This window comes from Thunnus maccoyii, chromosome 18 (genome assembly GCF_910596095.1).
Source record: "Thunnus maccoyii chromosome 18, fThuMac1.1, whole genome shotgun sequence".
Classification (NCBI taxonomy): Eukaryota; Metazoa; Chordata; class Actinopteri; order Scombriformes; family Scombridae; genus Thunnus; species Thunnus maccoyii.
The window spans coordinates 17244566-17258707 of record NC_056550.1 but is presented as its reverse complement, the minus strand read 5'-3'; the positions used below and the strand labels follow the sequence as shown (position 1 = coordinate 17258707).

Below are 14142 nucleotides of genomic sequence, written 5' to 3'. Positions count from 1 at the left end.
TTACAGTACATTTGTTGATTTGCAATTCAACAGACTGATTTGGACTTGCTCATTAATTGATTGATTGATCAGGCATCAAACAAAGTATGCTGATGTGTGTGCCAGATAGAATCTATCGTTTCTGAAGCATTTGAAGTATTTTGTAATCATCCAGCCAAAAGAAACAGACAAAAATAGACACACAGACACACAGACACACACACACACAAACACACGCACACGCACACACACACACACACACACCTTCGTAGATACAGAGCAATGTAAAGGAATATGGAGATTACACATAGAGAAAAGACCAGATAAACCATTTGAAAAGAAATTATTATCAAAGGAGACAAAAAAATCAATGAGAGACTATAATGAGACGCTGCTTTATAGCATTGCTGAGGCTTTCATGAGCAGCATACAGTCATAATAGAGAGAGGAATTGAGGAATGCGCATGAGTTTATTTGTGTGAGATAAACCCACTGGGTTACAAGAGAAGCCTGGCTTGGCTAAAGATAAGAAAGTATTTAAGCTAACATTTTTATATCTGATTTTCTGTCTTGTTTTTTGTCTAATCAAGTATTTTAAACTTGATTATCTCAAAAAGCTACATAAATAAATCATCTGGAACATGAAATCCCTGTTCTAGGCAAATATACAGCACAAGTTGGACACAACATCTTGTAAAATCTAATATAATCAAAATGTCTGCCTCTCTAATAACTGTATCTGAGCAGGGAGTGGAACAGACTAAAGAGAGGAAACACTCCTAATTTTCTTATGAGAGCTCTTCAGAATATTTAGTGAGTCTGGTGTAGAGGATCTCTGTTCATTGAGTGGATTTGACATGACAGGGATTCTGAGATATGTGAGTATGTTAAGCCTTCAAAAGCTTTATATACAAGTTAAATGAATTTAAAATCAATATGGAAGCCAGAACTGCATATATAAAAGCAGGAGCAATACCCTCTTTCTTGTGTTTGTTGAAGTCTAGCAGCAGCATTTTAAACTGACTGTAATCTATGAATTGACTTTTTAGGAACGCCAGTGAGGAACATTATTCAATCTCCATATAATAAAAACATGGATTAACCTTTCAACACGCTGATGCATTAGCTACTTTGGCTATATTTCTTGATAAAAAAGTCAGTGTGTTAATGTATGGTTTAAAAGGTTAAGGCACACTGTAAAATCACACCTCGACTTTTCTCTGCAGACTGTTCAGAGGAGCCAGATTACAAACCCATCTAAATGCGTGTGTCTTTGGATTTCGTGGGAAAAATAATCTTAGATTTGTGTCAGTTTAATTTTACAGTCACAAATGTGACTTTCATCCTCTGACGATTTTTAATAGACAAGGATTTTGAATAGACAGGGAGGCAAAGCACATAAGGTGTTGGAACCACAGGGCGTGACAGAAATATATAGCTAGATGACACCGGGGAAAGTTCCCGATGTGTGTTCTAATTATATTACTCCGCATGTACAATAAGAAAAGAAGTCAACCGAGGCAGCTTCCATAGGAAACATCGACAGGTTTGTCAGAAGTCTGATGCACATCATCACCTGGTAATTTTTGTGCCAAATCAATTAAACATGTAATCAGAGAGGCTGACCAAAGTCTCCAGGTGGTCAATATGAGCATTTTTCTTTTTTTATGAAGTCTTTGCGTCAGAAAAAAACCGTTAATGACTGTTGGGCTTATTCATTTTTAAGAAAGGCACAAGATTCAAAAGCAGAGGATACAAACAGTAAGCCATGCCAAAAGAAAAAAAGTGTAATTAAATAGATGATGGAGTAAAAATCGACAAGAGGAAAGTGATCAATCTAGACATATAAACGAACAAATAAAACCATGGATTGAATTTCTTAAAAAAGACTGGTGAAGTTATCAGCTCATGTCAGCACACAATTTGTTCTATTCTACGGCAACATTTGTTGGGAAATGAGTTATATAAAACCTGACAAAAACAGGTAAGTAGCGCTTGGAGGCAAATATCACTTACATGGCCATGTATTTTTCATTCCTTTCAAAACCTTGCTGCTGTAGTCTGCACCAACCACAAGTACAACTGTCATAGTCTTAAAGTGTGTGAATCACCTTTTCAAGGTTAGCAAAGGATTACAAGAAGTGTACTGTGGAGAAAACACGGCTGTACAACACCTTAATTTGATCATTAAAAACAGATGATTGGATTAACTATCAGTCACAAGTTTCATGCCGCGGGCTTAACATTAGCTAAGGGACCATCATGATGAGGATGCAGGTAATGACTAGAATTTGTAAAACCAAATAAAGTCATCTCACACTTACAGCAACTAAGCTGGGTCCAGTTGCACTAGTATGCTCGGGTTGCTGGTGCATTTATGGAAACATATAACATGATATACATGTGTGTTGTCCTCACCCCCTTGTAGTGTCCATTCAGTCACTTTGTGGCTATAGGTGCCCCTGCCTGCTCCATTATAGGCTGCCACCTCGATCTCATAGTTGGTCCAGATGATGAGTTCCTCCAGGAGCAGACTGGTCTGGTCTGGGTTGGTGATATTTTTCATCTGGCAATCTACTGGAAGCCCTGACAGACAGTACCTGGCAGCAGAGGGAGTAATCGATGGATGGAGGGAGAGAGAGACAGACAGGCAAATATATAGATGTATTAGAATACAAATTCTCAGAAAAAAGAGAGGGAGGGGGAGTAGTGATGAAAGAGAAGGTGTGCAGAATAGTTATAAAATGGTTACAAAAAGAGAGGTGACAACAGATGAATGGAGAAGAAGGTATTTAATTGGTACCAATTATTCCATTGCTGGGGTGAGTGAGAATGAAGCGAAATGGAGAGGAAGAAAAGAAGCTGACATACCAGTTATTATCACATCTGAATGGCATTGGCCCAGAGAGGCACCTATCCCTGGGAAGAAATTAGGCAGGTTGTCATGGTCTTCTTACCTGATGATGTAACCTTGGAGTGGACCATTCTGATGGCTCTCTGGGGGTGGCTGCCATTGGATCATTATGGACTGATTGGTGCGGCCACTTGCAATGACTGTCTGAGGGGGAGCACTGGGAGGCTCTTCGGGGAGAGTTAGCCTGCCGCAGTTAAAAAAAAGAAAAAAAAAAGAAAAGAGAGGTGAAAGAAGAGACAAAGAGTGAAGCCATGCATTAATTATCAAGAGTTTCCGCATATTTCTATCCCATTTCATCATAGACATCAAATCATAATAAAGCCCATGTTTGGTATTTTTTAGAACACCACAAAGCAAAGTTGGGATAAGTGTGGCTGTGTCTTTGACCAAAACATATTCTGTACAATACTGTCCGCAGAGGGACATCTTGCTGTGGCATGATAAGGATCAAAGAGGCCTTGGTGAAAATGGAGCAGCACAACAGAGAGAAAGAGCGAGTGAGAGAAAGATATAAAAGAACAAGAAAGAGAGATCCAGGCAGACTTTTCCCTTAAGTCAATTTAAGATGACATCTTGATTTCTTCTCAGTGCACCGGAGCACTGCTCTGGAGGAGATAAAGCAGAGTGTTTAGGATCAAAGAGGTGTGCCAGAGAGATGCCTCAGAAAAGCCCTGCACTCTCATTGACGCTCAGTCACCCTCCTGTGGTGCGCTGTTCTCTGGGCACATTCACATAAGAATGAATGTGAATGTTTGGTGCAAAAGGTGAGTGATGGGTAGTGATGCCTTTCAGTTTGAGGGAGTTCCTTGCTGCAGGTATAAAAGCAGCAAATGGGTTGTGTTGATGTGGACGAGACCAGAAAGAAGTATGCATTGGTGAATTGCGATAGACTGTGTGTGTATGTGTGTGTGTGTGTGTGTGGTGGGTGTATATGTGTGGTGGGTGTGCCTGCATGATTGTGACGGTTTCGTCTTGCTAGTCAAGAGAATTCACTTGAGATTTGAGTCTGTGTGAAGCTCTGCCTCTTTCAAGCCTTTCTGTATTTTACTCAGGAAGTGCGGCAAAGACAGTGAATAGGAGGGAGAGAGATGAAGCTGGGTCAGCGCTCCCATCAAGTCTTCACAAAGCACAATTTCAGCTCATTCACAGTTTTATCTTGAAAAGGCCCCATCCCGAAGCCGGCTCATCTCTCACTCGCTCCCACAGGAGTGAAGACCGAAAAGTGGACTTACAGGAAATAATCACTGGATTTTCTATTGAACTGTCAAGACAAGTAGGGAGAACGGGTTGTTCCAGAGCTGTGAAAGCCCTCAAAGTGCAATGCTGTTCTCACTGCTGACGTACACTATGTTACAGAGACAGCTAGTAACTTTTTTAATATTCAGAACAGCTCAGTGCAGTACCCACCGGTCAGTCTCTTTGCTGAACTGGCCTCTGCCCACGTCATTGACAGCACACAGGCGGAACTGGTAGGAACGGGCTGGGATGAGGCCACCAACAGTAACCCCGGTAGACTCCGGTTCAATGTTGGCCAGCAGCACGGTCCAAGGGGCATCTGAGACGGAGAAGACGCACTGTGAGCAACAGCGAGTGAACGATACAATAAATGACCTTGCGAGAAGCATTTACATTCTCTTCCACAAATCTCTTCAGCACTTGCAAACTCAAATCTAAATTCAATGTTTCCCTGACTATTATCGCACACTGTTGTTTCATTTTATAGTGATAATATTGAAACTACTGATGAAAAACAAGTGTTTTATTTTGTATACACTCCTCTAAATATCAGATTGAAATTCAATTATCCAAAAGCCAGATCCCATCTGCATCCTCGGATTCATTTTCCTCTTAATGAGTTGTCATCTTCTCAGTTAGCCTGAGCTTCGATGAGAAATGGCTGAACAATTTACTCTCTATGGGTGAAAGCATTCCCGCTTCTTTGATTTTATCATTGGAATGGAAGATAAGAACATTGGACATCAACACAATTTGGTTCCCCTTATCATTCGCAAAGAAGCACATAGGTGAAGCAATTGAGTTATACTGATTGCAGAGGGTAAGAGAGGATGCCACTGCCAATTTTAGGGGCACAATCGAAATGTAATATAAGAGGTGTAGCAAATGAGTGCTTCCAAGGCATATAAATAACAATATTGCCTTTAAAATGACAAACAAGAAACAATAAAAGCATCGCTTTTTTGAGCAATGTGCACTGTTAAGGGTGACACTGGTGCCTGGGTGATAGAGAATCACACTGAATCACTCACTGTTTTCTGAGACTTCCAAGATATAGCGGATCAGAGGACTGTTTCCATCAAAAGCCTGTGCCCATGTGAGGTTGATGGCCCTTTTCTCTGTGGCACTCAGAACTGCTATTGGATTTTCTGGAGCATGAGGAAGTTGCCTGTATGTAGTAAGGAGGGGAAAGTGATAAAGTGAAATATAATCGGACAAGAGACGCAGCAAATAAGAAAATTAAACAGTCAAACTGCAAGTCTTGCAAATGTTAGTTAGTATATATTTGTTTTTGATGGATTAGAGAGGAAAGCACTGATAAACCACAACAGTGGACAACACACCCATCCATCATGTCCCGGTCAGACATAAATAAGAGAGAAAAAAATACAGACGGCTAGATAAGACGAGGGAGACGTGAGGTAAATATGCAGACCTGACTCGGAGGTGGGCACTGCGGGAGTCATTACCACCCACTGAGGTCACCCTGCAGGTGTATGTTCCGATGTCACCCGACCACGTCTGGGAGATGTGCAGGGTCCCGTCGGGATCCAGCCGCAAGCGGGGCGACGTGTTCACGTCAATCATCGAGCCGCTCTTCTCCCACACATACCTGGAGGTATGTACATGGGTATGTAAGGGTAGTAAACACATACGACAGAGAGACGCACACACACACACACACACACACACACACACACTCACATTTTAACACTCTGTATCTCTGAGTGTTGTGACAGTAAATCTGTTTGCTTTGTGTCAGTTCATACAGCAAAACACAGAAGGCGCTGACACCAATGAAAAGCCTTGTGAGGCCGATGGCAAAATGATTTGAATCTAAAAACCATCTCTCTCTGCCACACATACAGTATAAAATCTCTCCCCTATGCCATTTCTCTCCCTGTCACATACCCAACCACACTTATGCATCCCCCCCCCCCCTGCAACCCGCATACACATGCACACGTATGCACACACTAGGAGCTCCTGTGATTAATTGTGACTGTTTGGGCTCTCCAGCTAATCTCCTCTGTGTTGCGTTTAATTAAAGGCGCTGTCTGAAGTTATTACTCTGTTTACATATTCATCTGTTTACCCCGCAATCTGATCAATGTCATGGCCCCACAGGTGACAAGCACTCTAATCACTGGGCTCCATAGACATCATTTCACCCCCTCTGAGACAGATGCATGTACACATACTCTATCACGCTCAAGATTGTCTGAAGAGAGAGGAAAAGCGACTGACTAATTCCTCAATCTGACTAAGAGTTTCAAAGTCTTCCCATAGGAGGTCGTCTAAGGGATAAACATTACAAGATCTCTTACGGATTTCATAAAGTAATTAAGCACAACATTGATATCCTTGTTTTCTAGACTGGGGTTACATCAAGAAATTGTTGCAAAACATATCTGTGACTGTATGTGATAGATTAATTGAGGCTAGAAAAAAAAAAAAATCAAATATTCATAAAAATTTTCACAAAATTCATCATCACCTAACAGTGACACTGGGGTCGTGGGTCACACCGCAAGTCATAACAGCCTTGGTCCCTTTGATGACACTCTGGTCTTGTGGCGGCTTAGTGATGCGGGTACGTGCTGTGAACACACACAGATGTTGTTATTCAGAGGGTGTTTGAACAGCGGATTGAACTGAGCTTACTAGAGCAGCTTTCACTTAATGTCTGTTGGTGAATCATACGGTATTTCAAATGGGTGGAGTATTTTTCAAGGCTTTTAAAGAGTGGTAATGTGAATTTATGCACAGAAAATGAGTATGCGCATGAGTCATCCCACTATATAGTCAGAATGTCTTGACAATGACCTGCATGAACCAGGTATTTATTGTATCTAGAAGTAAACAAGTCATGGATTTAAATAAAAGATGTTTAGGGTGGTCTCATAGTTGGCAGTATTTTTCACACATGCTGGACAAGGTAGAAAATGAAGACAGAAGTGTTTGCAGACGATGCGAACAATATAAATGTTTCTGTTATGCTTACCCCAGACTACTAGGTCGGCTGAAGCTTCATCAATGCCTCTGGAGTTGCTGGCCATGCAGGTGTAAGTACCAGCATCAGACAGGTGGGAGGGACTGATTAGCAGGCTACCCGACTCCAGCAGGGTGAACCTGGGCAGCTGGACCGAGCCACTGGCCAAGACACGTTCACCTGCAGGGAGGGGAGGGGTGGAAGTGATTGATGGTATAGCGATGAGAAGAGGGGGGAAAAGGGGAGGGGGGGACAGGGAGCAAGAGAGATTAGTGTATTGGAGAAATGTCAGGGAAAACAAACAGGAGGGAAAGCACCACAACAAAAGCAAAGAAGTACAGCTTGTTTGGTGAAATCGCATATTCTCAATCCTTTCCATGTTGTCTAACTTTGACAAGTCCAAATGCAGCATAATGAAGCCCCCCCTCTGAACCTCACACTGTTAGCCCACGCACCTTTCTGCCAGGTGATGGCTGGCCTTGGGGCTCCTGAGGTCTCACAGTGCAGAATGACTGACATGCCGTCAATCACTGCACTGTCAGCAGGGCCAGCAGTGATGTTGGGAGCGATACCTGAGACGGGAGGGGTCACACAAACACACACACACACACACACACACACACACACAAAAATCAGGTGAAACAGAGGTGATAATGACAGACATAAACAGATTTCTCCCTAATAAAGCAGACGGCAGCTGAGAGCTTAATAGACTTGACAAAACGGGCGGCTGTCAGGTCTCATTCTCCAGGACAGCTCTGAGAAACTGACAAGGCGTCTCCATCTCACTGCTTCTCCTGCACATTCTCTGATTCAAAAATAGCCAATAATTGCCCGAGCACCCAAGGTGACAAACCTGTCACGCGAAGAGATATATAGATAGATGGGTGTAGGAGGAAAGACAGAAGAGAGGGAGAAAAGAGGATTAGAAACGAGAACAGAGGAGCGGATTTGAGAATAAGAAAGGGAGGGAACAGAGAGGGAAGATGAACGGAATTAAGAAGCAGACGTGCAGATAGCTTTGGAAAATTTTCAAGGGGACATACTAGTAACAGCTAGGTAGGTGTTTGTCTGGATCTCTCCTGCGAGATTGCGGGCAAAGCACTGAAACATCCCTGTGTCATCTGGCAGAAGACCGTTGATCTGTAGACTGCCTCCTACCAAAACCCTGTACCTGGGGATCTTCACCGGGCTGATAGGCACTGCATCTTTATACCACACTATGTCTGGCTGAGGTGTGCCTGCAGAGGAAGGAGAGGATTTATTTTTTTCCATGTCACTGTGACCCTTTTGTTCTTTTTGGGGTTTTTTTTTTCATGCTTTCTTGCTCTTTCGCAAATGCAGTAGCAGAAAGAAAAAAACAAACAGCACTAACCTCGTGCCTGACAGGGGATATCCACTACCTTTTCCATCTCTGCGCTGATGTGACTCGGTGGTTCTTTTACAAACAGAGGATACTCTGTTTCAGAGAGGAAAAAAAAGCAAACACATCCATTAAAGCCTTTAAAAACAACTCACACACCGTCAGTTCTTTTTTATCTCGACCCTTCTCTGTTGAACTAGCAGAGACTCAATTACTGAAATATAAATGGCGACAGAATGTTCTCTCAACATGGGAGTTAGCATGCTGATGTAATATTTGGATAATTTAGACTCAATTACTTTGCACAAGGTTAAAATGTAAGCTGTGGGTTATTTACCAAGAACGTGCAGGAAGGCCCCAGCAGTGACTGACGGCACGCTGCTACTGCGGAGTGACGCCTCACACTCGTAGTAGCCGCTATCACTGACTGCAGGCAAGCTGATGACCAATCTACGGCCAAAGTCTCGGATCCCTGTATTGACCACAACCCCATCTTTCCTCCAAGTAATACTCATTTTGACAAGGGGTCTAGAGGAGAAAAAGATGAAAAGGAGAAAAAGAGAGCAAGAGATCGGGAGCGTGGTTTTTAATACAGATTCATATTCTGTTTCAAGGTTCCAGAGCATTGAGGGAGCAATGGGATACATATGTCATTCTGATTAAGTCTTTGAATTGGAGATAATAGTCAGAATTCAGGACTGGGACTGCATGAGATAGGGAGAACAGAGTGAAGCCCTGAATCAAAGGGAAGAATGGAGGAGAGGTACAAAATGAGAGATGTACAAAACACTTCTCTATCATGTTCAGACAAAAGATTTCATTTAAATCACAAAATATCAGATGTAGAGGTGAGAAAAGTGGAGGTGTATTGATAATGTGTGCATATCTGAGTCTATATTTGCATGTGATTTTTCTTCAGTTTCCTCGTGTGTCTGTGTGAAAAATTTAAAAGGAGATACCTCGCATTGGCAACACACTCCATGATAGCCTCGTTTCTCCCCACGGTTACACTGGTGTTCTTCGGGGAGACGATGATAGAGGGGGCGATGGGGTCTGCAGGTCCTCCCACATCTATCACACACACACACACACACGTAAGTACACAGATAGAAAAAAGTGAAAAAATCTATAAACTATATGCAGACCTTAGATTAAGCCTGTGCATCTGCCTGATATAGCCAATTGAGCATGACTGGATCCTTACACAGAGACTGACAATCTGTCATTATCACCACTAGCTAGCCAGCATGCTATTACCCAACTATTAACACCCCTGTCTTTACTTTAGATCCTTTTTCTAGTGCACACAGCATTTCCTGGGCACGGTGTTAGCCCAGGTGTTAGAAGCCATTATGTAGCATAATTGAGACAAACACAAAAGGCGATTAAATGCAGCACCATCACTCACGGGTTTCACGGAGCCTCCAGCCAACCATCGATTCACTGCCCTCAATCAGTGATCTCTCTCTGAATCTGATCTCATTTTCCCCCACCTCCCCGGAGTACGGGTATGGGCCTGTGCGCTTATATGTGTTTGAGTGATTGCACGTTTATGATGCATGTGTGTGTATCGTGTCTGTGCGTGCCTGTGTGTGTCCACATTCATTTGTGAAGTTAAGTGCAGGGCTATCCCCGGGTTTATAGGGTACCTAATCAAGTTTTTATTGTTATTATTGTTATTGTTAATTATACATCCTGTGGATGGCATATTACTGGCACATCTATTGCACTATATTTGTCTTATTTGCACTATACTTGTTGTCATTATTGTTTTTTTTTGCCTTGTTATTGTCCCCCTGACCCCCAGCTTAGCTTAACTTGTGAATATTTAAATTCTTAGTTCGTTTAGCATTTTTGCTTTTTAAAGCCTCGTTGTTGTGTTTTAGTACTTGCGTGGAACGGCATTTCGATCCTTTTGACAGTAAAGTTGACTTTAATTTTGTGCCACCTTATTGTAAATCACACCTTTTCAAGGACCATTTTTGTGGAATCTCAGTTGTGTAATGACAAAGCTTCTGCCTGAATGTACGAGCAGGCGTCCTGAGGGGTTATTGATGTTTGGGTCTGATTTGATTGTTTCATTCAAGTTCCCAGCTTTTCAGTTATGGAGTTTGAACTTTAAAATAAAATAAAAAAAACAAAATAAAAAAAACAACAACAACAAAACAGTTCAATATGATGCAAATCACATTTAATAAGTTGCTACGAAAAATACTTTTTAACAATATAACATGTGAAATTAGATTTTTCATACTGTCTCCCATAGCATTCTTGTTATGTAATAAGAAACAAGGAACTGAGGTTTAAAATTTAAGCCTTGAGTATGTTCACAATGGGCTATGTTTCCACAAGTGAAAGACAGTAAGATACCAACTGTAACAGTAGCCTAATGATGATGCCTAAACCAAACAGCTTCAAACACAAAGAGCGAGGAAGGAACAGAAGCACAAAATAATATTTATCTTCCAGCACATTTAAAGAATGAATTTAACATTTTGAAATGAATACATTTCAACCCGCCGGTCTAACAGCATTAATTAAAAAGGTAATCATAACAGCTGAGAGACACAGAATTTGTGTGGACACAAAGTGGATTTTGAAGCCTTTGTAGACTTTGTTACGGAAGATCCAAACCACTAGGCTCTGGGATGGGTAGAGATAGATAAAGAACAATGTAGTATCTGTCCTTTTAAAGAAGTTTGATTTATTTAATTCGAAAATATTTGGAGGCAGATTTACATGAATAGATATATTTTGCAATACTGTAAGGTTTTAGAATTCTACTCAACCTCCTCATTAATACATATCATCACAGTGGTACAAGCATTATCTTGAGGGTTTTATTGACATTATTATCAATTAGCATAGTGAAGACCGATCAATCCATGTGGAAAAGCTTGCTGTCAAGTCATCAGAAGAGTAAAAAAAAAAGAGAAATAAATTAAACAGGTTGCAATGATTTGCTTATGGACTGAGGGATCTATGAGGAAAAATCTAAATCACTTGGGTCTGACGTTATTGGCTAAAATGTAAGATTACACCATTTGGCTGATCTATGTAATTTTTATTGCCTAATTAACTAATGAGATTATGAGGAAAGTTTGATTGGTGTGGGTCTTATGGTCTCTGAGCTCCTGATACATTTAGTGGAGATGGAGACATAGAGGGAGCAGGGAGGAGGAGAAGAAGAAGTGATTGATGGGAAGAGAAGAAGAAGAATCCTAACACCATCGATATTCATCTTCTACCGAGTAGAGTAAGAGCTGAAGACTAAACAAAGTTTACCAAGGTCACTAACTGATAGCGGTAGAACTGGTGAATTTTAAAGAGCACATACTATATAAATAATTAATGAAGGATTTATTAATCTTAAGTGTTTTTTGCAGTCATGTTGAACCTTTTAAAAAATGTGACGGTTGCAACTTCTGTATAAAGTTGTCCCCTTCAAATAAAGTGGCTTTTAATGATATTACATGTTATTAACTATAAGTATATAAATGTTTTTCACATTTTTGTAAATATGCAAACTAAACATTTTTGTTTCGTTCCATTAGGTTTGGCTGTTAATGTCGTCTATGTTTGTCACTGATACAATAAAAACTGGGAATCCATTTGACTTGACTAGAACTCATTTTGTTCTCTAGAAGACATGATTGGTTCCTTGGCAGACACTAATTAATGTATTGCAGTTTATAAACTCTGTGTTGAGAATACCTCAAGTGTGTAATCTTCTAATTAAATGGGAAAAGTAAACAACGAGGTGACCTGCATAGCAAATTCTCACTATTAATGTCACAATAATGTTTACATCTGTCTGTGCCCAAAGACAATTGTACACTGCAGTGTATTTCACACTCTAAAGAATAAAACAAAAAGCAATATGTCTTCCCATCTGGAGTATTACCAATTGTCAGTTTGCGCTTTGCTATTAGACTCGGCACTGTCTCATTTGTATGCTCCCTTCGGAACAAGATGCTCCCTCCGCTGCATATTTTTATTTCTTTTCTCCACAGAATTGCTAAAATGAACAAATGCAGCTGTAAAAACCTTATTGACTTTCAGATGCAAAAGACGGTTGTATGATCTGCAAGGTCAGATCCAGTGATATTCAGTGATATCTGGTCCCCACAGACTGCTGTGTCATGCGTATTGAGCACTGAATTACAAACACTGTATTAATTTGACGAGCAGATGCTCAGAGAGAGCAGGAAGCTGATATTAAAAATGTGAAGCTCCACAAGTGAACAGGTTAAAAAGTCCTTGTACGAGAATGAAGAGCCTGATCAGAAAGATCAAACAAATCATAATGAATCTGGTGATGTCTTTTATCAAATATTGTATAAAAATAGTGTAGTAAGCTAAGAAGGACTGTTGGTGTGATTCTGTTTAGATGAAAGTAAATAACAGTAGGTGGGAGAATTTTTATGGCTGTTGAAATGAAAAAAGGTTAGAGGAGAGGAAAGAGTCAGGTTATGCTTAACACTAATAATTTGACATGTAACCACGCTTGTGACAAACTATTCGAAGTTGTGAACATATCTGTTTATGAGCCAGGCTGACCTTCTATTTTGTGTGTTTGTGTTTGTGTGAGTGTGTGTGTTTTATTCGGTCCGTGTTTTGCCCAGTGTCATTTTCATAAATCTGCTATTTGTGAGGAGCGATTAAACTGAAGGTCTAGTTTATGGGTCTGTACATCCAGCCAGTCAGAGAGGTGCTGCTGGAGCTCCACCTAAAATTCACAATATGACCGTAATTCACTGCTCAAGCTAGGGGTTAGAGGAAGACGAGGACGACTATTGGTGCAGGTAATGGGTGTGATTACGTTTGTTGGACAGAGAGAAGAGGACTGACATGATGACAGGGCACCCCAGTAGATGGCGCTATCTCTGTTTCTATTGTCTTTGGCTGAGCCACCTGTTGTGTAGCTGCTGTGTTGACTGAATGTGTGTGCTCAAGTGTTAAACAGAGAAAGAATGTAATGAATTTAACTTTTTTTTTTTAACCACCGCGTCATCTGCAACAACCTGTTAATGCAATCTGCTGATGAAATAGACAATCTGCTAGTGAGTTGTGAGTTGAATCTGTTGCTTAAATGTGTGTGTATGCATGTGCACCTGTGTGCATTTAATGTCATGTGTACTTACTCTCCACCGTGAGTGTGACAGGCTGACTGGTTTTATTCTCCCCATTCTTGTCATTGACTGCCTGGGCGTAGTAGCGTCCTGCATCAGGAGCCACCGTGGACAGGATGACCAGTGTGTTATCCAAGGTGATGGCACTGAGTAAATATTGATGCAAAAACACACCCACACTTTAGTTTAGCACACTTTTAAGGGCACTGAATTGACTTACATTCATTCCCACAACACTCGCGTAACCTTAACATTACCCTAATAAAGACAAAGACAGCTTTAGGCAGTGTTGAATGTGGTTAAATCAAATTGGGTCCACCAATTTGGCTCCCAATTAAAGAGACATCCCCAGTCAGCTGGTGCACACTCCAAAATTTGTCCCCAAACACACACACAGCAAACCATTCACACATACACGTATATATACATCTACAAGCACACAGACACTCATATCATTAAACCAGTGAGTAGTTGTTTCTCACAGTCAATAAATCCTCAGGGTAAACTTACACACAAGCACACACAA

The 14142-nt window shown here is 41.0% G+C and overlaps 1 protein-coding gene across 7 annotated transcripts in view; it reads right to left on the bottom strand.

The window, feature by feature from the left end:
• The window catches only part of sdk2a (sidekick cell adhesion molecule 2a), a 93665-nt gene that overhangs the window by 20482 nt on the left and 59041 nt on the right, over positions 1–14142 (bottom strand). For all 7 annotated transcript variants that reach the window (XM_042393447.1, XM_042393446.1, XM_042393449.1 and 4 more), the window contains 13 exons: positions 13629–13762; positions 9444–9555; positions 8822–9012; positions 8497–8580; positions 8168–8362; positions 7577–7693; positions 7134–7301; positions 6627–6729; positions 5565–5741; positions 5161–5297; positions 4301–4448; positions 2937–3077; positions 2398–2579 (listed from right to left, as the gene is read on the bottom strand). In XM_042393447.1, the coding sequence (XP_042249381.1) occupies positions 2398–2579; positions 2937–3077; positions 4301–4448; positions 5161–5297; positions 5565–5741; positions 6627–6729; positions 7134–7301; positions 7577–7693; positions 8168–8362; positions 8497–8580; positions 8822–9012; positions 9444–9555; positions 13629–13762 (1889 nt within the window). The remainder of the gene's footprint in view (positions 1–2397; positions 2580–2936; positions 3078–4300; positions 4449–5160; positions 5298–5564; positions 5742–6626; positions 6730–7133; positions 7302–7576; positions 7694–8167; positions 8363–8496; positions 8581–8821; positions 9013–9443; positions 9556–13628; positions 13763–14142) is intronic.